The sequence below is a fragment of the Lampetra fluviatilis genome, chromosome 12 (assembly GCF_964198595.1).
Source record: "Lampetra fluviatilis chromosome 12, kcLamFluv1.1, whole genome shotgun sequence".
Taxonomy (NCBI): Eukaryota; Metazoa; Chordata; class Hyperoartia; order Petromyzontiformes; family Petromyzontidae; genus Lampetra; species Lampetra fluviatilis.
Window position 1 is genome coordinate 13,977,438 of NC_136286.1, and position 21,074 is coordinate 13,998,511.

Consider the following 21,074-nt stretch of genomic DNA (forward strand, 5'->3'; position numbering starts at 1 on the left):
AGCTTGTAACCGGGGTGCGAAATCCGCCTCTCGCAGGGCACCGTCTCCCTGCTGCTGCTGCTCCAGTGCCCACCGTGGCGGTGCCTCTTCTCTGTTGGCACCCCAGGGTCCTTCCGAGCGGTGTCCATTCTTCGTCCCCCACAACGAGAGACCCGTTCTCGTAGTTGTCGACCCCAAAGGGGACGATGGGTTTGAGATTCTTCGTGTCATTCATAACTAAATAATGAAACGCATTGAAGCACGTTTCCCCAGAAATAACCGTTGTTTTTTTTATTCACTTTCACGAAGGACAATCAATCTGGTGTATTGTAAAACACCAGGTCTATTATACCACATTGGTTGGCTCTTGTCTAACACAGGATTGTGTATCTATAATTTATGTTAAACTTTCCATTGATGTGTAAATCATATCTGTCATTATATCCAGATGCCAAAGGTACACTGGAAAGTTGAGGGTAGTCCTGCAAATATGTGTTTTTTAGGCCTTATTGGGGGGTCCAGGTGTCCCAGGATGTTACTGGTCGAGGGAGATGTCTGCAGGCTGTGGCTGGTATGTCGCCAAAACACCAAAGTAGGTCACCGAATGGCAAATGCCGTGTAATGTCCTCTATGGATGTTAAAAAAAACATTTGAGTGGAGTGAATGATATGCATTAGTGACACTACCCTTGGGAAGAACATGCATTTATTTCCTTTGCAGTAAAAAAATAATCTGATGAAGAGAATAGCCTGCACTTTCACGTCGAATTGTGTTCATGTATAAAAGCCTTTAATGTGGGTGTAGGGCAGATGATAAAATGTTAATCAAATGACTGCATTGGTCATAAATATACAAAGTCAATCAGTAATTCTCACGAGGTTTTTGTTCAAGGCTGTATGGCAAATAGAATGCTAAGTTGCCTTGGCTGTTTTTTTTGTTTGTAATATCTCCTCTAATGCAATGGGTTTGCTCTGGTCACACCTAAGATCCTATCTGGTTATCTAAGTCACGATCTTCGACTGATACTACACTCGGATTTTTGTCCTGGCATCTTCACGCCTGCAACATGACCCCAAATGGAATCAGTGAGACATCCCAATATGTAACTCTCCTTCTCGAGTCTTGCGCTAAAGCCATGCTTTTGTGGTTAAAGGAAATAAGGTAATCATTCATATTATTTTACCAGCTTGGATTTCACTGAAACCATCTGTCTCTCTCGGAGGAGTCCTTGCTAAAATAAGTGAGCAAAGAAGCGGAATGATTGCAGCAGCGTCACCAAGGCCAAACATAAATGTGCAAGAGATGAAATGCAAATGTTTATATAACTCAAACTAACATCGACACCGCCGAAACCCTCTTAAAAGCAATGTACGTTTTGTAACATCAAATAATTGAAAAGTAAAATCGTGAGTGCTACCACTGCTCTATTTGTGTGAAACTACGGCTTAAGTTAGCGGATGTGATGAATTTCATTAACACCTTCAAAAACATTCACGGCTGGCAATGCTGATGAGTGCTGCAATTTGTGAGACTAAGTGGAATTAAATCCAAATCAGGAGTGAACTCAGCCCGACTTTTACCTGGGGTCATGGAGATGAGTACCGCTTTGTGGGAATTTGAGGATACAGAGCCCCTTAATAGTAATGTGGAATTTCCACCACCAGTGGTTGCGTGAATAGACTTGAAAAATAATGTCTGACCTGGTCCACTCGGTACACGTACAGTGCAATGTAACGTGTACAGTGCACTACGAGCAGACGGAGGCTCAGCGATGGGACAGTGTCCAGATCTTTCAAGGATCTGTGAACTCCTCAAACATTCCAGCCTGGTTAAACCCAGGATGCATCGTAGGCAGGCTAGCCTGAATGTTTCAAACTGGCGCAGATGTTCCTTTGGACAGCTCCACGTTTCGAAAGCGTAGAGAAGGGAGGACATAGCTGTGGCCGAGAAGACCCAGAGCTTTGTATGGAGCGACAGGCAAGGTAGATTCCACACAGCATTACGGCAGCTGATAAACCAGAGCTTGTCATTAGCACACTGCCCAAGTACGGAAAACATCTCCCCCACAGAGCCAAACAAATAAAATTATGACGTGGCGTACAAACATTTTAAAACGTGCCAGTTGCTCATGTTTCTGCTCACGAGTTAAAGAACAATTCTCACAACCAAATTTTGCCAAATAAAATCTCGGAAAGTCATGGATTTTATCTTGACTTCCTCGAACTGCCCTTGACCCTGGTCACTCGTCCCACCCTACCCCTGCTCAACACGAGGATGTTGCTGCTGCTGCTGCGTTAGTTAGCGGCCGTGCGCTGCGCTAAATTCTGCTGCTGCTGTTTGACGCACGCGAGCCATGCGCATCAGCAACGGCGGCAGAGTGCTGGCAGCATTAGCATGCTGCAGGTGGCAGGTGCTTGGGGCCCGGTATTGATGGACTTGTTCCTCACCCTTCCATCTCATTGATTGTATGCAATTAAGGGAAATTACTCCTGAATACTTTCTGGTATGATGTTAGCAGGGACTTGTGGGTGTTATTTTTCCTGGTTGTAGAGGGAATGGATTGGCTAGTTTCAGATGTTTTATTTTTATTTCGCGGGGGTTTTTATCGCCTCCTCGTGCTGATGCGCGCGCTTCGGCCACCAAACGCGAGGCGCGCTCATTTGTCTGGTTGCGTTTCGTGTCGGCTCGTGCATCCACCTTTGTCGCTGTGTTTCGGGACACTGGAATATCCTTTGTTTGTCACTGCGTAAGCGTGCGCACAAAGACGATGAACCCAGCGGCCCGCTTAGCCGTATAGATTTTTGGGTGGGTGCTGTTAAGGCCGGCATGACACCCAGCGCCCTAGCCCATTCGCCCATACCTGCTCCGTATTGCTTTTGACACCCTAAGTACTTATTTTAGTTTAAGTTGATCAAAAGAAGGTGCGGGCTAGGGTTCACAAGCTCATTTGTATTTGCTGTGGGTGATTTAGAATGTAACCCGAGCCATAAAGAGCATGATTACGTTTGTAAGACCCATGCACAAGGACAGATGTTCCTTTGGACAGCTCCACGTTTCGAAAGCGTAGAGAAGGGAGGACATAGCTGTGGCCGAGAAGACCCAGAGCTTTGTATGGAGCGACAGGCAAGGTAGATTCCACACAGCATTACGGCAGCTGATAAACCAGAGCTTGTCATTAGCACACTGCCCAAGTACGGAAAACATCTCCCCCACAGAGCCAAACAAATAAAATTATGACGTGGCGTACAAACATTTTAAAACGTGCCAGTTGCTCATGTTTCTGCTCACGAGTTAAAGAACAATTCTCACAACCAAATTTTGCCAAATAAAATCTCGGAAAGTCATGGATTTTATCTTGACTTCCTCGAACTGCCCTTGACCCTGGTCACTCGTCCCACCCTACCCCTGCTCAACACGAGGATGTTGCTGCTGCTGCTGCGTTAGTTAGCGGCCGTGCGCTGCGCTAAATTCTGCTGCTGCTGTTTGACGCACGCGAACCATGCGCATCAGCAACGGCGGCAGAGTGCTGGCAGCATTAGCATGCTGCAGGTGGCAGGTGCTTGGGGCCCGGTATTGATGGACTTGTTCCTCACCCTTCCATCTCATTGATTGTATGCAATTAAGGGAAATTACTCCTGAATACTTTCTGGTATGATGTTAGCAGGGACTTGTGGGTGTTATTTTTCCTGGTTGTAGAGGGAATGGATTGGCTAGTTTCAGATGTTTTATTTTTATTTCGCGGGGGTTTTTATCGCCTCCTCGTGCTGATGCGCGCGCTTCGGCCACCAAACGCGAGGCGCGCTCATTTGTCTGGTTGCGTTTCGTGTCGGCTCGTGCATCCACCTTTGTCGCTGTGTTTCGGGACACTGGAATATCCTTTGTTTGTCACTGCGTAAGCGTGCGCACAAAGACGATGAACCCAGCGGCCCGCTTAGCCGTATAGATTTTTGGGTGGGTGCTGTTAAGGCCGGCATGACACCCAGCGCCCTAGCCCATTCGCCCATACCTGCTCCGTATTGCTTTTGACACCCTAAGTACTTATTTTAGTTTAAGTTGATCAAAAGAAGGTGCGGGCTAGGGTTCACAAGCTCATTTGTATTTGCTGTGGGTGATTTAGAATGTAACCCGAGCCATAAAGAGCATGATTACGTTTGTAAGACCCATGCACAAGGACACATTTCTACAATTTCACCTTATATGCACCATAGCATCAAGTGCTGTTAGCAAGTGTCTGTTCAGGTCAGTATAGCCACAAAGTGGGGTGTTGCCAGCATCTCTCTGGAATTCCATTATCTTACCAGAGTTAACGTTTACACGCCACTCAAGGGACTCGTTTTAGGCTGGTTTGATCCAGAAGAAGCATATTCCACTTTCATAAACCTCATGCCGATATTGTACATTACTGAAAGTCGATCCTCGGTGACTGGGATCATAGCATAGTGCGCGAAACGCGTGCACTTGGAAGCCGGGTGAATTGTTGAAGGCTCGCTCACAGGAGTCCATACGACAGGCCAAGCTCGGTGGAGACCGGGCTTTTTTGTTGAATTGCATGGGTTCCATAGTAGATGCCTATCCGCAGAGTGGAAGAATTGCAAATACATCTGACAGAGGACAAGACCAGAGTAAGTGAACAGATTAGCTCCACAGTCGGTCCAGATGTTAAAGGGGCATGAACATTTATGTAGTCAAGCAGAAGTTCTTGCTTGGACCTTTGGTGCGTCAAAGGTGGTGATATGTCCACGGGCCAGTGATAGATCAGCATATTGCTCATTACAAGCCCATGAGCTGCACCACAATCTAGAAGTCTATTGCTGTTAGTGGTGAGCTCATCTGGTCCATGTTTTCCAGTCTCCCATGCCCAAGTGCTAGCATCTTGACCGACTCAGGCTTTAAAGTCACCCAAAAAGATTACTCTCCTGGTGGGCCATTTTAGCAAACACCCGGGAGATGTAATCAAAGGCATCTTACTCATCAGCATTTGCCCGTGCCTCTTCATGGATGTCCTCCTTTGGTGGGGGCATTTGCAACCACAACCAGCGTTCATGTCTCCCTGTGTGTGGAAAGGCAAGGGTACAACAGCCTGGGACTCGAAACCTCCCGCACGTTACCGCAACACTCCCAGGCCCCCTCCATTATTTAATTTTGAAGGAGAGGCACTCCCTGATGTTTGTGGTCCTGCCACAAATTGAGGACTGTCCACCCCTCATGGTAATAGGAATCAACCAGACCTCCTGAGTTCCTTACACAAACAAAGACAAAGATCCCCCGTGTAGCCTTCACAGACTTTTGGGGCAAATGTTGTTGGTGAGCACCTATGAAGGCCACAATGGCACACAAGGGAGAAAGTGGCCAAAATTATGCCCGGCTGCCTTTGTCTCCCTAGTGGCGATGTTTACACGCCGCACCAGGTACTCCTGTGGGGCGAAGTCGACCTCGGGAAAGCCCAGGACCAGTTCAGATAATCGCCACTTTATGTTTTCCGTGAGCGTGAATCGAATTCGCGTTGCCAGGTTCGTAGCGCAGCGTGCTAACCGCTATATTTACCACTCCCCTAAACACATAGACATGTACACACACACAGATACACACGTGGACAAATACAGCCTCACAATCAAGTCTGTATATTTTTTTGCTTGAGTAAAGCATTGCCACTCATGTGCACGTGTTTGTTGTAAGTATGTATTTTGAACTTCTTTCATACCGTACGTAGCCAACCGTGCTAATCAGGTGCCTGGGCTCACGGCGCGTGTGTGTGTGTGTCTGATCACCCAGGCTCTACGAAGACAAAGACAGGGAGGAGTTTGAGGACTCCCTGCGCGAGCTCTTCAAATCTATCAACAACATGATGCGCAATACCCAGGACTCCACGCTGCTCGTGCAGGTGATGCCCTTGTTCTAATCGCTGCCTCCTTGCTTTGAGTGACAGCCCGGTTCGATATCCGTCGATGTTTGAAACATGGCACGCATTAATCCGCACTCCGTAGGAACATGTCGCTGTGCCGGCAGATGAGCAGAAGTGGCGGCGAAACCCCTTGGGTGTCATATCACTGCACTTTTAGACACGTCAGCGGTACCGGTCGGGGGTGTTGCGGAAGAACGCCCCGCTGGCAATCACAGGGTCATGGAATCATTTCCCAGTGGAGTTAGCTTGACCCATTATCTCCCTCTGGTATCTAAATTAAATACCACTTTGTAGTAAGTCCACAGTAGTTGTCTCCTCGGGAAACCGGCCATTGACGTAGGAATATCGAATGTTCGGGCTCAGGACTGTCAGTTGAGATCCGCATTGCTCCCATGGCTTTGTTGAGCAGAGAGATGCTTTGATGTGAAGTGTCCCAAGTGTTTTGTTTGGGTTATTGCGCAGCAGCATCCCCCCATCGTGTATGCTCGCAAAGCGTGCCACGTGGTTCCCTTAGGTTCCAGCGCCACTGCAAGGCAGTGCCAAACCTCCCGCTGGCTGCGTTCGGGAGCCAAACGTGTCCGCTCACAGTTTACTGTTTTTAATTTTCACATGGAGAATAAACGTTCAAATCATCGGCAGGTGGGTGCGCAGGGAAGCATTCACTTGCACAGCCAATGAGAGGGTTGTCTCAGTCAAGATATTGTCTCTCCACTGAGGACCATGCAATTGTTCGACGTTGGGATGCGCATGAAGCTTGGTGGATGCTGGTAATTGCTCGACACGTAATTACTCCCTGTCGCACGTATTACTCCCGAGTGGAGGAAATATAATGGGCATTCGAATAATAAAAATCAAAAGGTCAGAGTGTCTTTGTGCTCAAACAAACAGGGGGCTGTGGGCGTCTCTGTTGGAGGCATATTACGCCAGTGGTGTAAATTCCACATTGATATTGCAAGGACCGCTCTCTCTCTCTTGCAACCAAGGTTGGCTTGTCAAAGAGTCGGGCTTGGTTTTTACAATTTTGGAGGCATGTGGATTCAGACGAACGCCAACTGGGATTTAAAATTGCGACCTTCCAATTTCAAATGTGACATTGACCACATGTCAGATAAATTATGTAGAGGTAGAGAAATGTGTTTTTGCCAAGAGCACGCCAACCTGCTCTTGCTCCCCTATCATTTATTCATTTTGATATCGGGACCTTGTAACGAAACGCGACAAACTAATGTGCCTAATAATTCCGTTTATTCACACGGTGGCCACCGACATGCTCTGAATGTAGACACTGGAACACCATTCCAGTTCCCAGCCCTCGGGGAACTCGGCTCGTGCAATATTTCTCTGTTTACATAGCCATCGAGTTAATACACGCGTAACATCCCCATGGCCGCCGTGCTCGTCACCATTTGCAGTTCCCTGCTCAGGCCAGCGACGGCTGACCGGGAGAGACTTTAGCGATCCTGCTCTTCACAATTCTGGCTAACCGCCTGATGACGCTGGTTGTTGTTGTTGTAATCACCAGCGAAACGTCACGGTACTCGAATTGTAAATGTTGTGGGTTTACTCTCCCAACACACCGTTGTGCTGAAGTGGTAACTCATTGGCAGTTTTCTTTTTTAACGTGACAAGCCTTGCTAATTGGCTGTGCCGGGTGTTGGCGGGATTGACGATACAACGATATTATGGATAATATTGCTCGTGAAAGCCTACGTGTTAAACTGACTTTGGGAAGCTCGTGACAGCGCCTTTAATCTTTGTACGATGTTACCGCTCACGACGTATGGATTGAGAAATAAGGACACCGACAGAATATGGAACAACATCTGAAAGGTGCCGAAAGAAGCAGAGAGAGTGTGCATTCTTGGAACAGCATTGAGAGACAGAAAGAGGGACACGTGGATCAGAGACATCGTATTGATCGTTAAGAAAATCAGTGGGCTTGGGCAGGACACACATCATTAGAAGGGGTGATGTCCGATGGTGGAGATTAAAGGCAGAGCGGTAGCCAAAGGAGAGGACCGCCCCAAAGAGGATGACCACTGCGGAGATGGAGCAATGAGTTCGGCTCGCGTGTGGGAGATGGATGGATCGTTACATTGTAAGACCATTCGAGAGGTTGACGGCTTGGAGAGGCGTTCATCCAGCAGCTGATGATAATGACAGAATTGTGGACCTTGATTTTGAGTTTCTTGTTTATGTCGGATGTTGCCAGAGAAGCGTTTTAATGAGCTCGAAGGGGCCACTTGTTTTCCTGTGGATTATAAAGGATTGAGGATCTTAAAAGGCTGTTCATCTCCTTTAATGACACACACTCCATTCACAATGCCGTGCCATCGCAAGGCTTGTTTTTGGGCTCCAGGACAAACAAATGAATGCATTGACAATATTGGTTTTACGAATAAGCTATCGTGAGGTTGCACAAGCTATGGAGAGGTTAACAAAATTGTTCTTCCGAGGAAGTGAAGAAGAGTGGTTGTCACTAGTTAAAGGGAAGAGCCAGTTGAACTGGAACAGTTTTTAGTTTCCTTCCTCATCATACAGTCACAAGTAGGGGGGTTATTGCTGGCAGAATGTGGAGACTTCTCACGCATGGCGTTTATATTCAACTGCGACGTCTATGGACCCGGTGTCCCAGTCAAAAAATGCGCGGACAAAAAAAGTTTTGAAATATTGCACTGTTACAGTCGGTGTGACACGAAGCCAACCCAATACTGTCACATCTCGAGAGAAAATGTTTGCGTGGCATGAATGCTTTATGCATGGAGCGCACAACACCACAGCAGCGTTGACTGGCAAGTAGAGCCAGCAGTAAAGAAGGAACAAATCGTCATACTCGGCTCTCACCTGAAGAAAAAAACCCCACGCACGGGTTTCCCTGGTCAAGTGAACGTCAGACAGTCCTCATCTTTCCCAGAAGCCCTGAGCAAGCGGTGGAAATTCCACGTTCCTATTGCGGGGGACCAGTTTGGCCCACAGCAGAGCCACTGTCATTTTCCATTAAGGCGCTTCATACTGAGGATGATCAGTAAGGTCAACGCTTCCATCAGGCACTGAACTGTAGCGCAACTCGGTTTGATGGACTTCAAAGAATCGACTGCAAATTCACAACGTGTTATTTGTATCCTTTGGCAGTAAAACGTTGCCGCTGGTATCTGCCGTATACATCTTGACGTTCCCCCCAAACATTGCCTTCATTGTACTCGTTGCTACGACATGAGAGAGAGGAAAGCCTTCTGCCGCACACATTACCTGCTTCCTCGCCGTCGCCTTGTCGGGTGCAAGACACAAATTAATTTGAAGGATTCTTTTGCTGCCACTGCTGTCACTGGTCGGGCTGAAACCCTTAAAGTCGACTGCTTTTCGCAGACTTTCAGGATGGGAGACAACCTCTGAATGTATACTTGCTCGTGTTTGCAATGAGCCCAAAATATCAGATCAAATGGCTTAGACTGGCAGTACTCTATTTTTCAATTATTCAACTATATGTTTTTTTCATCAGGTAAGGCCCACTGAGCTATAAAGCTCTTTTTCAGAAGCGACCTGGCCATAAATGATAGCTTAGCGAAGTGGCTTATCACGTGGAAATGTATAGCCACCAAATACTCTAAACGCGTGTTTCTAAATGTGGAGGAAAAAACCGAAATAGCCGGAGAAAAAACCACGTGCTCACGGTGAGAACATGCAAACTCCGAATATACAGCAGCAGGCGTCAGGGTGGGATTGAACCCACGACTTCCTGCATACCAGGCGAGGTAGTTAACATCTCGCCACAATGGGGCGCCGCGATGGCGAGATGTGCTTGCTCCCTCGCGGACCTCGCACTCGCCGCTGCCGCTCGCTTGTTTCAAGATCTTCCAGCCGGCGGTTTGCCAAGTCGCAAAAGTTGCTTTTTTTACACCGTGCTCCTGGAAAGTTGTCTGATAAACTTACCAATTTCACGTTGAATGGCTTGGCTCTCCTCTAATATACGGGGGAGATGGAAACGTACAATGCGAGCAATTTCGTTTCATTTGGGCCGTATTGCCTTCCAGTTACTGGCCGTAAAACATGGACAATATCAACGGAGCTTTGTCAAGTTCTTTCTATCGATATCCGCCCTCCTATTGGCGGCGCCGCGGTGCATTACCAAAGCGCGCTGTTAGTGCGAGCGCGAGGCTGGCTCTTGGTAAATGCTGCGCCCTCGAGCGGAATTATTACACTGATTATGCAGCCGTCACTGCTCAGGAATTTGTCTCAAGCTAGCGCACTCTAATTTGGTTCTCGAAGACGGAGTCATTCCTAGTCACGGTAATAACAGGTATTGCAATCGTTTGAAGGTTTGTTCGTCGTAGCTGTGTGGAGTGAAAAGCATAAAAAGTGATGAGGGTTGTCAAAATGAATATTAAGCTCCGGAGTGTTGCTGCTTTTATACTTCTCAAACAAATTTTTTTTTTGACAAAGACATGAAATATAATCAACACTTCAGGCTTTTGATCACGAGAATATAAGCAGTTCACTTGAATATTTGTAAACACCGTGTACGTATGAATAATAAAAGTAAGTATTTTACATAACCGTTTTCAATTCTGTATGCTGTACTTTTTTTGAAGGAAATTAGAATTCCCATGTATTGGCGGATTTGTTGATGAAAAAAATATGCCCCTGGCTCGATCCAATAAAAATGCAAAATGTTTAATCACACCCCATGTCACATTTCAAGTTGCATACGCATTAAAATCGTGTATATGCGACACATATAAAATTTATGATTGCGTATGTTTGTGTCGCGATACCAGAGAAACTTGCAGATTATTATTCCGTGTCTCCTTTGACCATGAAAGAGAGGTGTTGTTTCACCGGATTAGCGTCTCCACTAAGTCAAAGTGTCTCCTTGGGCACCCAAGCTTTTGGGTGGCAATTAAATACATTGGTGATCGTGAGCCGGTCATGGGAAGTTCCACGTTACTATGGTAGGGGGCTAGTCTCTCGAAGCAGTACCGAATGCATTGACCCCGAAGAGATACGAGGGTGAGTAGACGCTCAACTGGGATTTGGACTCCGCGTCATTCGACTCCGTGCAGAGCGCGTGCAAGGTTTCACATGTGGGTTTTGCTAAATCCCATTTTCAAACTTAAACGACTCGCAATTTCCGAGTAAACACATCTCCAAATGGGGCTTGGGTTGATTGTTTACTCGGAACAGGTGTGCACACATAGCGATGTGCAAGCATTCATCAACTCCGTAGTACATTATTGCCGCCGTCTTTTGCCAAGGACAACTCGGCCTCCTGACTAAGCAGACCCGAAGTGCAGGCAGCAATCACCGAGGACGTTGCTCCCGCAGCAAAGTTTTGTGGAAATGTGCACACGCGTCCGTTAATTTGCCCTGCCCGGCTTTCGCAAAGCGCTCTGCGCGGTGGCCGCCGCTTCAGGAAATGAAAGTAATTGCTCGGGATAGGAGACTAACCCCGGCCTTCGTAATAAGGCAATGCAAATTCTCAATGAAATAAATAAACACCAACGCTCACGTTCTGCTTCCCGCCCTCCCGTAGCGCCCGACCGCCCCCTCTGACCGACAGGCGGGACACCGCTCTGTGTGTGTGTACATTTACATATCGTTAATAAAACATCACTCTGGAGTTGGGCTTGCACGGCGGCAGTAATGGAAGCCAACAGGGCTTTTCATTGAACAGCAATATCACGGGTGATGGACTGGGGAGTTTTGCGTACAGCGCTGCATGCTGATCATACACTTATCCACGGTGAGACCCTGGCGCACCAGTGCCTGCTAAGGTTATGCCTCCCGAACTTGAACGCTACGGGATGACCTTCACACCATGTGTTTGTATTTTAGTTACCAGTGAATGTACCCCTCGCCGAATAACGGCCCATCCACCCCCCCCCCCCCCAAGTGTAGACCACGAACCTACACGCTCCGCTTAAAAAAAAAAATTGCGTGTGCACGTCACGTGTTTGCTGCGTGCGACGTCGGTCGATACCCTGGGACACCCTCCCAAACGAGATGTTCTACCTGAAGATTATTGTGTGCGTGAAATACTTTGATTAAAACCAATCCGAATAAAAGTCCGGCCATCTCCTCCTGGCCACTTTTTCAGCTCAGCAGGTTTTGGAAATCTCACAACCTGCACCTTAAGTTTGTTGTCCTTTCCCCGCCCCGCACAACCGATTATCACGGTTGGCTCGGTACGATTATATAGAAGTTCAACATACAGACGTGCGTCCGTCCACCACCCCTAGCATTCCACACGGTGGGATTTCTAGCTCCGTTTGCTGCCTGCTGAGCGTGCACCTGCTGCTGATCGCTGTAGTCAAGTCTAAGTGCGTCCCTTCTCGATTGTTCGGCAGTGGGGCTCCCATCTCCATCGGTGGCTCCTGGCCAGTGGTGGAAGTCCCAGCATGTCTACGGTTGGGGGGCTGGGCTTTCGTTCAATTGCTGTTGACCTCCCACACAGTGGTCGTCAGTTTCACTACCCCATGCGGATGTTGGTCTGAATTGCTCAGCACGCTCCGCCCCCCGACTGGGATTTGAACTCTTGACCTTGTGACTTGAGTCAAGCTCACTACCCTCAAGCTCACTACACTCACCATTGGGTGGTCAAGCTCACTACACTCGCCACTGGACGTGTGCGATATACGAACGTGTGTATGTTTGATTTGTTCTCCTGCCACACCTGACTGCTTGTGTCCCGTGCCCCGCGTGTGTCTCGCAGGGAGCCGCCATGAAGTATCTGCCTCTGATCGTGCGCGACGTCCGCGGTGTGTTTCATCTGACGGAGCTCAGGTGCGCCGCTTCGATTAATCAACGTCATTTACTGGAAATCCGTCGACAATGCAATCTCGCGGCGCTTATCTACTGCGTGAATCTGTTAAAGTGAAATTCGGAAGTGTTGCCGACCTGTGATGGGTGGATTCTGGGTGGAGGGAGGGGGCAGGTGGGGGGTGGAGACCTTTGACATCTCAATCAATCAGCCGCTCATTCGAGCCACGGATCTCTGCAACAAGCGGCGAGCGCACCACCGCTTGGCCAAGACATCCGGCCCCGTTTGACCGTGCGCTGCCAGTTAGTTAAAAAATCCTTGAGCCACCGGGAAAACATCTGCTTTTGGTGTCAGAAGATTGTGATGGTTACTTTGTGAGCCGGTCGCCCAACTCGGGGCTCCCCGCGCAAGGCGCACCCCAGCGGCTCGGAGCAATTAATGGCGCTGAATTGTGTGTTGGATAATTCGCGTTCATTATCTATTAATGGATCGGTTCATTGGCCATTCAAGCCAATTCCAGAGCGGGTCCACCCGATCAATTGTAATGTGATTCAGATAAATTCGGGCTGCTAACGTGGAAAGTGCCTATTGAGCAGTGAGGAGAGTGCATTATCTGGCAGTGTATTGAGTGGCTGCTCTGACGCCACAGTTCATGGGTTACCAACCAACATTGCTGGTTGCCTGCGCAGGCATGCGTGTGTGTGCGCTTAAATAGAAACCAAGCCAAAGGTTTATATTTTGCTGAACAGACCAAAGTGGGCAAATTCTGTAGCAAGCATTTCCCAAGCCTGGCACATTATAAATCGGAATCCAACCCAGGTCACGGGCTTGTAATGCAGTGCATTAACCTTTGCACAACTGTGCCCCACACACAGAAAGACTGCTCTGAGTAAGTGCTGTTAGTGAGCGCCTCTGAAGGCCAGCAGAATAGCACAAATAGCTGCTGTGGCCCGCACGAGTCTCCCCGGTACTGACACGTGTGACTTGCTGGAGAAGGTCGTCATATGAAGCTCAGTCACACATGGGGATGCCTAGGACAAAGTCATTTGCCGTTGTCCAATGGGGGCTTGCATCACGTGACCTGGAATCGACCTTGAGTCACTGACATGGTAGTGCACTTACCATTGTGTCAGCTCTTCCCAGTATACACACTTTCTCACATATTCTACATGCACCTTTACAGATATTGCGTGCACTGAAGCCCACATGGCTTGGCCGTTTCTACAGCCCTAGACTTCGTGGGTGTGGGATGATAATGATATTGATTCTATTTAAATTGTACACCTGGATAATCTCTTGAGATGCAAGATCTCATTTTGTTTTTATTTGTTCTGATTGCTCTCCATCATTGCTGTCATTCGTTTTGTTCGATTTACCTTTGTGGCAAGCCCAGGGTCAGTCTTGCAAATGAGACTCATCCTGGTCTCTTGAGTCGTCACCACCTGGTTCGACAAAATCTACTCGAACACTTGAAAGGGTGTCCACCGTGCTAATTGTCACATACGTAGCAAACAAGACAAAGATCCCCCGTATAGTCTGTAACAGACTGTTGGGGCAAGTGCTGTTAGCGATCACCTATGAAGGCCGGCCCGGCACACGACGGGCTGGGTGGCCAGCACCACGCCCGGCAGCCTTTGTCTCCCCAGTGGCGATATTTACTAACCATACCAGGTGCTTATTTGAGGCTGAGTCGACCTAGGGCAGGCCCAGGACCAGTTCAGATAATTGTCACTGGTGTTGGCCATGAGTGGGAATCGAACTCGGGATGCCGGGTTCGTAGTGCGGCGTAGCGCTAACCGCTATGCCACCGCTCCCCACCCACCACACACTCATTTAAATGATTGAATTCTGTAACTTATAGAGTACGCATTTATACAATCAATATCAGACACGGTGAACACACACAAATACAGATTACAATGCCTCCCATGAAGTTAGCCAGAGCCACAACACGGCCGCAATCATCTGGGGAATTATTGGCGGCAATCCGCGCACATTTTGAAGGGTCAGCTGAACAGTGGCGTATGAGATTTGTGTTTTATATTTTTGTTAACACAATAAGAGACAATGATCGCATAACAGTCTGACATCTGTGGTGATGCTTTGTTCGTGGTATTTGCTATTGCCATTATTGAAGTTTTCAAATGACTCTTTGCTGTGTTCTCTTTGTGGGGATCCTCATGAGGTTGCCGTAGAATGCATTGACTTTTCCCTTCATTGTCACCACCGCTGCAGCTTCGTCATTCCTCTGTGCTACCGCCGTGCCGCTGGCATTGTGGTATTGAGTCCTTGGCTCACAATTGGAAGGTCACAAAGTCTACGTTTCATTGGTCGTCGTTGTCTTAGTCTCTCACCCCTTCTCCTGGGCGTATCTAAAATGAGTGCCAATTTTGAAGGAGTCGGCAGTGATTATCATTTGGAAATACTCGTCCTCGTCTTAGGAAAGTGGAATTTACACCACTGGCTCAGATTCATCAGTGCACATGAATACTACCACATGTTAAATTTTAGCAGTGAGACACCAACGGAACACTCTGTGCGTCTTCAGACTCATTCTGGAGGGTCCTGCTTTGCTGTTGTTTGACCCGCCAATGAGCGTTGATGCACGCGAGATCGAACCGTCGTATCCAGCGATCACTTTTAGGGCGATAGCAATGAGAAATGTGCACAGATAGGTCAGCAGCCTACTCACTGTACCGTTATCTCTCAGCGACAGCCCAGCAGTGGCAATCTTGAGCACAGAGTGATCTCTCTGGGACTCAGCGGTGCTGCCTCTGAAGCACGAGGCTACTGGTCTTTGTCACCATGTCTGGCTCTTCCAGGGGGGGGGGGGCGGGGGGGAGCGGGGGAGGCGGGGGGGGGGTCCGGGGGGGGTTGCCTTACACCTTTCTGTGGGCCAACTGAGGTGCAATTATGTAATTTGTCGCTTACAAGATTGACGCATCATTGGGCCGTCTCTCTCACCCTGCAGCCACCTGTTCCAGGAGTTCATCAGGAACATCCCGCAAGAGCGGCTGACCAAGCAGAAGCTCTGCTGCATGACTGAAATGGTGTACAGAGACCTGTTTCTGCACAAAGGTGGGACGCACAATTACGCTCAGAGCCACATGCTCTGCACACTTTTTCGCAGGTGGTTTGCTGCACCGATTGTATGAATCTGTTAGTTGTAGCAATCGACTCATAAACACGAGGTTAACGGATTTAAATCCTGCTCGGGGATGGTCACCACGTAACCTTGATGGGGTTGACAAAATGAGTAACACTGTGGGACGTCAAAAGGGCCTGTCCTTTGGATTAACTAGCCCTAACCATAGAATCATGGAATTCGACACTTCACGTGCCCTTAAAGTGCACAATAGCGTGGCACATGCACCGTGGTGAAGTCACCGCCACTTAGTGGCGAATGGCGGCTGCTGTTGTTGTTGTTGTTGACGGCGCCTCGCTCCCTCCCTGCCACCCCCCGTGTGCAGAGTGCCGTGACGTGCTGCTGCCCATGATGACGGAGCAGCTCAAGTCCTACCTGGAAAAGATGGAGGAGCTGGAGCCTTGCGTGCAGCTGCTCAGCAACGTCCTGGAAGTTCTGCACCTCAAAAACGTGGTAAGTGCCTGCACTCCTCCCCCTCCTCCTCCTCGTCGTGGGGTTTACGCGTGGCGCAAGCGCCTGGGTAAGCGGTGCATTCGGATCGCAGCTGCAACTGTCGATGTTTTTCATCCTCACCTTCCTCCTCATTAGTTTCAGCAGCAGCGTTGTTAATCGCGATTTACCAATGCATTGATTAATACGTTTAAATCAATTGCCATGCTCATAATATGTGCGTCGAATCGCGCACGTCACAATTAATTATTTTTGTTTGTGCCTGTTATGTATAATTGGTTCGTGTGACCTCCAAGGCCACTAGATGTGCTACGTTTACCTTACTGTTGTGGTAAAAATAGACTCAAATTTCGATTTAAAGCTTTCGTGACTGCAGGGATTCATCTTCTTGGTTCTTTCGGTAAAGTCACGTAGAAGGGAAGTAATACAATAATAAAAATAAAACATAATAAAATAAAAGAATATAATAATATAATAATAATATCTTTTTATTATTTTATTACTTCCCTTCTACATTCCTTTACCGAAAGAAAAAAGAAGAAGAAAAATAGACTCTTTAATTAAATGGTGACCTCAAATCGTGACAAGTTGCGAATTGTTATGTTCCTACTTGTTTCAGCGTCATCATTATCATCGTTGTCTTGTTTTCCGTGATTATCTTCATCATCCTCATCAGCACGGCAAGTGGCAGCAGCAAGAACATCGTCACGACCAGCAAGAGCAGCGTCACCAACAGCAATTAAGCGTCATTATCTTCAACAGCCGCACCAGCAGCAGCAGTACAAGCACCATTATTATTATGCTCACCATCACCATCGTCCCTGGCTTCACCATGATTTGTAATAGCAGGATCAGCGGCAGCAAATGTGTCATCACTGGCGGAAGCAATTTCAGCATTATTCAGAATAGGGCTGCATCATTCTCATCAGCAACAGCATTATCATCATCATAATAAGCAATTTCATGTGGCTACCAGTTGTCATATGGAGAAACTGGTCACCACCATGGGAATATGGAATTTTCACAGGTGTTTGAGGGCCACCAAACAGAGATGAGAACTGTCCAATGCTCATTGGAGACGCCTTCACTGACTTGAGGCACGTCTCGCTACCAGCGGAGAAGCCATTGAGGCGATGCAAATATAAACACGTTGGATAAATAGAGGCATGGGGGAGGGTTAAAAGCAACACAGAAAACTCTTAAAAACTGAATAAAAATAATTGACGAAACGACATGCGACCGATAACACTGCAGCAGCGTTGCGTGTCACCAAGCCTTCAGACCAAATCGACGCGGCGCGCTGTCTTTTCTTTCCTCCCGGGCGAGACTATAGCGGTGCGCATACGTGCCGGCAAGTCGATGTGAACGGCGGCGTTGAAACGCGTCCAGACGTGGCCTCGCGAGGCTGCCGTGCCTCGGGGGGGCCGCGGGTGGGAGGGTGTTGGTGGGCGGGGGGGGGGGGGGGGAAGGGGGGAGGCGGCGCGGCCCTCGACGCGCCGTGTTGGCCGCCCTGTGGCTCCGCTCGCCTTTGCCCCCCTCCGCCCCCCCCCACGCTCCTCGGCGCCGTAGCGATCGCCGGGCCGCCGGTGGGCCATGTCCGGAACGGCGTGGGATGCGAGCGAGCGGCAGGTGGCCCGTGAACCCCCGCGGAGCGATTGACATTTTACTGGCGACTAATTGCGTAGATCGGCAAACCCTGTTTGTGGTATTTCCACCGAAAAAAAATGTCTGTAGAACAAAACCAACAGCATATGGAAATGTTAAAATGAATACGTTCTTGGATACATTTAGTATATATTTTTGTGGGATTTCAAAAATAAATTCACAACAAGGAAAGGACCTGTTTCCGGCCATAGAAATGTGGAATTTCCAATGCTGGCTCAGGGTCACCAGTAGAGGCTAGTACCTCCAATGTGCTCATTTGAGCATGGGGTCATGCTTAATTTTATTGCGGTTAAGCATATCACTTTGTATACATCATCGGTGATTGTCCTTGGGATAAACAAGCCCTCTCCATAGGAATATGGGAACAGATGGAACTCGGGTTGGAAGCCAGCCTGTCTAGCTAGGGCATGGAAGTTGGGTTCTGGTTTGGGCACTGCAAGAGGTGATGCTCTCGCGTGCCTGCGCAGCTTCAGTAATGGTTCCACCACTGTCAGCAGTTCTTCAGCGGCGCTTGCTGTTAACAGTTTTTAATTGTGTTAGCTGTGCTATGTAGGGCAAGGCAAAGTCAGGTCGAAGCATCACTCTTTGCCAAGAGCAACGGTGCAGCTTTCATCTTCATAAGCACCCAGAGGTCGGTCACTAATGTAATGAAGGTCGTGGAAGCGACTTCTGGAATCCGGTCTTTATTTGTCTTTCTTTTACAACACTCCTTCACGCTGCTGACGGACAGCGTGAGAGGGATAGAGAGAGAGAGACACGCGTGGCCACGTGGCAGCCTGGACCCCGCTCCAGCGTGGCCTCACCCTCCGTTCCTTCCAGATCTGACCACGTGTTGTTCGTCTCCACCCCTTTTTAATACCCGGGTCACGTGGTACCTTTCCACCAATCCTGGTTAACCTCTATGGAATCTTCTAGACTCCATCGTACGCTCCCGGGACCACGCCCCTGACTCGTCCCGCCATTGGCTGTGGCTTAAGCCAGCAGAACCAATCCTCTACTTACAGATGTCACCTTCCCATTACGTCATTGCCACGCCCCTAGACTTCCCCCCATTGGCTATGGGCCAGGACCGGCAGAGCCAATCATCGTGACGAGGTGTGATCCATCAGCAACCCGGATATATCCTCACATTACACTAAGACAAAGGTTTAGGACTGTAAGAGCAGACCTCACTCTGCTGCTCTGTTGGTACACTGCACCCGAAGTGTGTCCAAGCCTCTTTGGGAAACCAAAAACAACCTCCGGGCTGTGGGTGGGTCACCCCTTCTCCCTTCACTGCTCTCTCTGGTTAACTCTCCTCTTGCAAGGCTCCGTGCACAGCAGATCCACTGCATACTTCCTGTTCTCTGCCCTAGACGGGTACTTCCTAATGACACATTACATAATTTCTCCCACCCATCCACGTGCACCCAAATCGGAACTCCTTCTTCATCCCACCACTTTTCCCCTGGTCGCCCCCGAAATAAAATGTGTAATTTTCAGTGGTTGTGTTGTCGACTTTGCAACAACAGCTGCGGGATCTGGCAGAAGGACGGGAGGGCGGTGGCGAGGTGTGGAGGCACCAACGGCATTGGCTCGGTTCGCTTCTTCACCCTCGGCCTCCCACTCGCTTGCGGCGTAAACCGGCGGCGCACATTCCACATTCCCCTGGCGCTGGGGACCAGTCTCCCCATAAGAAAGGCTCAGCAAGTGGTGCTCTTTTTACCGATGCCAGAGGGACGACTGCGAGCTGAGGGTTTTAACCGCTGCACTGCTGGTCTGGGCCCTGCGTGCGTGATGGGCTATGTTGTGCTTGGCTCTGCAGGGGGGGGGGGATATTGTTGTATCAGCATCCTACCCTCCCCGCTGCATGGCCCAGCGCACATCCATTTCCAAGCAAATTGTCAAAACGCACCCTCCACCTGTGTTCAAATGTGAAACCACTGGAGCCACGCCAAGCGTAACCATTTTTCCAAAACTCAATTTTTCCCCCGCCCTCTCTCTCAGGCTATTGAGATTTCATTGTTTTGCAATTCTTTTCAAAGCGGCTGCCACCCCTGTAAATTTAACCCCGCTGCAGGTTTAATTTTTGACATTTTACTCTACGGGATGTTTATTTTATTTCAACGTTTTTTTTCCGCCTAAATGAGGTAACGAGAGTCGATCTCGATTTTATCTCGCGCTGTATTTAGAAATTTTATCAATCAATTTTTTTCTTCTCGTGCTATTCAGCAATCAGTAAGTTGGACTTTTTTTAATGCAAACGGGAGCTCATTATCATCAGTGCGAGGAAGAGCGATTGCTCCAGGTTTAAGTGACCTCCATGGCAACCCGTTATAAAGAAGTGATCTGTGTTTAAATTCTGCTGCGATGATTGTCGCGTAACAGCGACTCAAGGGTTACTGCAATCAAATTCAATTCAAAGTGTTCTAGTCTCATGCGCAATTGAGTGTCGGGTGCCACTCATCTCCACTGGTAGCTCCGAGCCGCTGGTCAGAACCCGCGTTTGATTTGCGGGGAGCCGGTCTTTATAGGGCAAACACTGTGCCGCCACAAAGCGGCGATCGTTTTATCCACCTCTGTGGGGTTGACGAACCTGTCGGCCCACGCAGGGCGAACGGAGCGCCGTGCCACAGCGCCACGCTAATATCGGTATTCATAAAAGCGGTCTCTTCCATAGAGAGGGCTCTGGGAATATATCATCTTTCGTGAAATAGATCTCTATGGTGATTGAATGACGCTTGAGGCACGCGCATCACGCTGCGCTCTTTTCTACATTTTATCCCCGTTGAGTCGTCCTCTGCGTGGAAGCGAGCAGCAGCTTGTTGGCTTCACTATAAAGCGCACTTCAAAAACACCCGTCACTGTCCAGTTCCCATATTTATAGTTGACAATGCCCTGATCGATATAATAAGTTGTTGCCTCTCTCGTGAACTCTGCACTGCCAAAACAGATTAGCCGTGAAGAGCACGGCTTCATATTTACTCATGTGGTTCTTCTCCGTGGATTCCTCCGTGCGAGTCGGTTTTGTTGGGTGGCCCTGCGGCGAGAGTGCGGTCGATTCAGCCACGATTTGGCCAGCCGCGATGTTTCCGGTGACGATAAAATGAGCATATCTTTGTATGAAGTCGGCAGTGTCTGTCCCAGTGTATGTACTAGGTCTCTACCATAGGGACGTGGAATTTCCACCGATGGCG

The 21,074-nt window shown here is 48.7% G+C and overlaps 1 protein-coding gene across 4 annotated transcripts in view; it reads left to right on the forward strand.

Moving 5' to 3' along the window:
* LOC144935209 (dedicator of cytokinesis protein 1-like) overlaps positions 1 to 21,074 on the forward strand; it is a 313,091-nt gene that overhangs the window by 86,993 nt on the left and 205,024 nt on the right. For all 4 annotated transcript variants that reach the window (XM_078861718.1, XM_078861720.1, XM_078861717.1 and 1 more), the window contains exons 23-26: positions 5,752 to 5,860; positions 12,591 to 12,661; positions 15,610 to 15,716; positions 16,109 to 16,236. In XM_078861718.1, the coding sequence (XP_078717844.1) occupies positions 5,752 to 5,860; positions 12,591 to 12,661; positions 15,610 to 15,716; positions 16,109 to 16,236 (415 nt within the window). The remainder of the gene's footprint in view (positions 1 to 5,751; positions 5,861 to 12,590; positions 12,662 to 15,609; positions 15,717 to 16,108; positions 16,237 to 21,074) is intronic.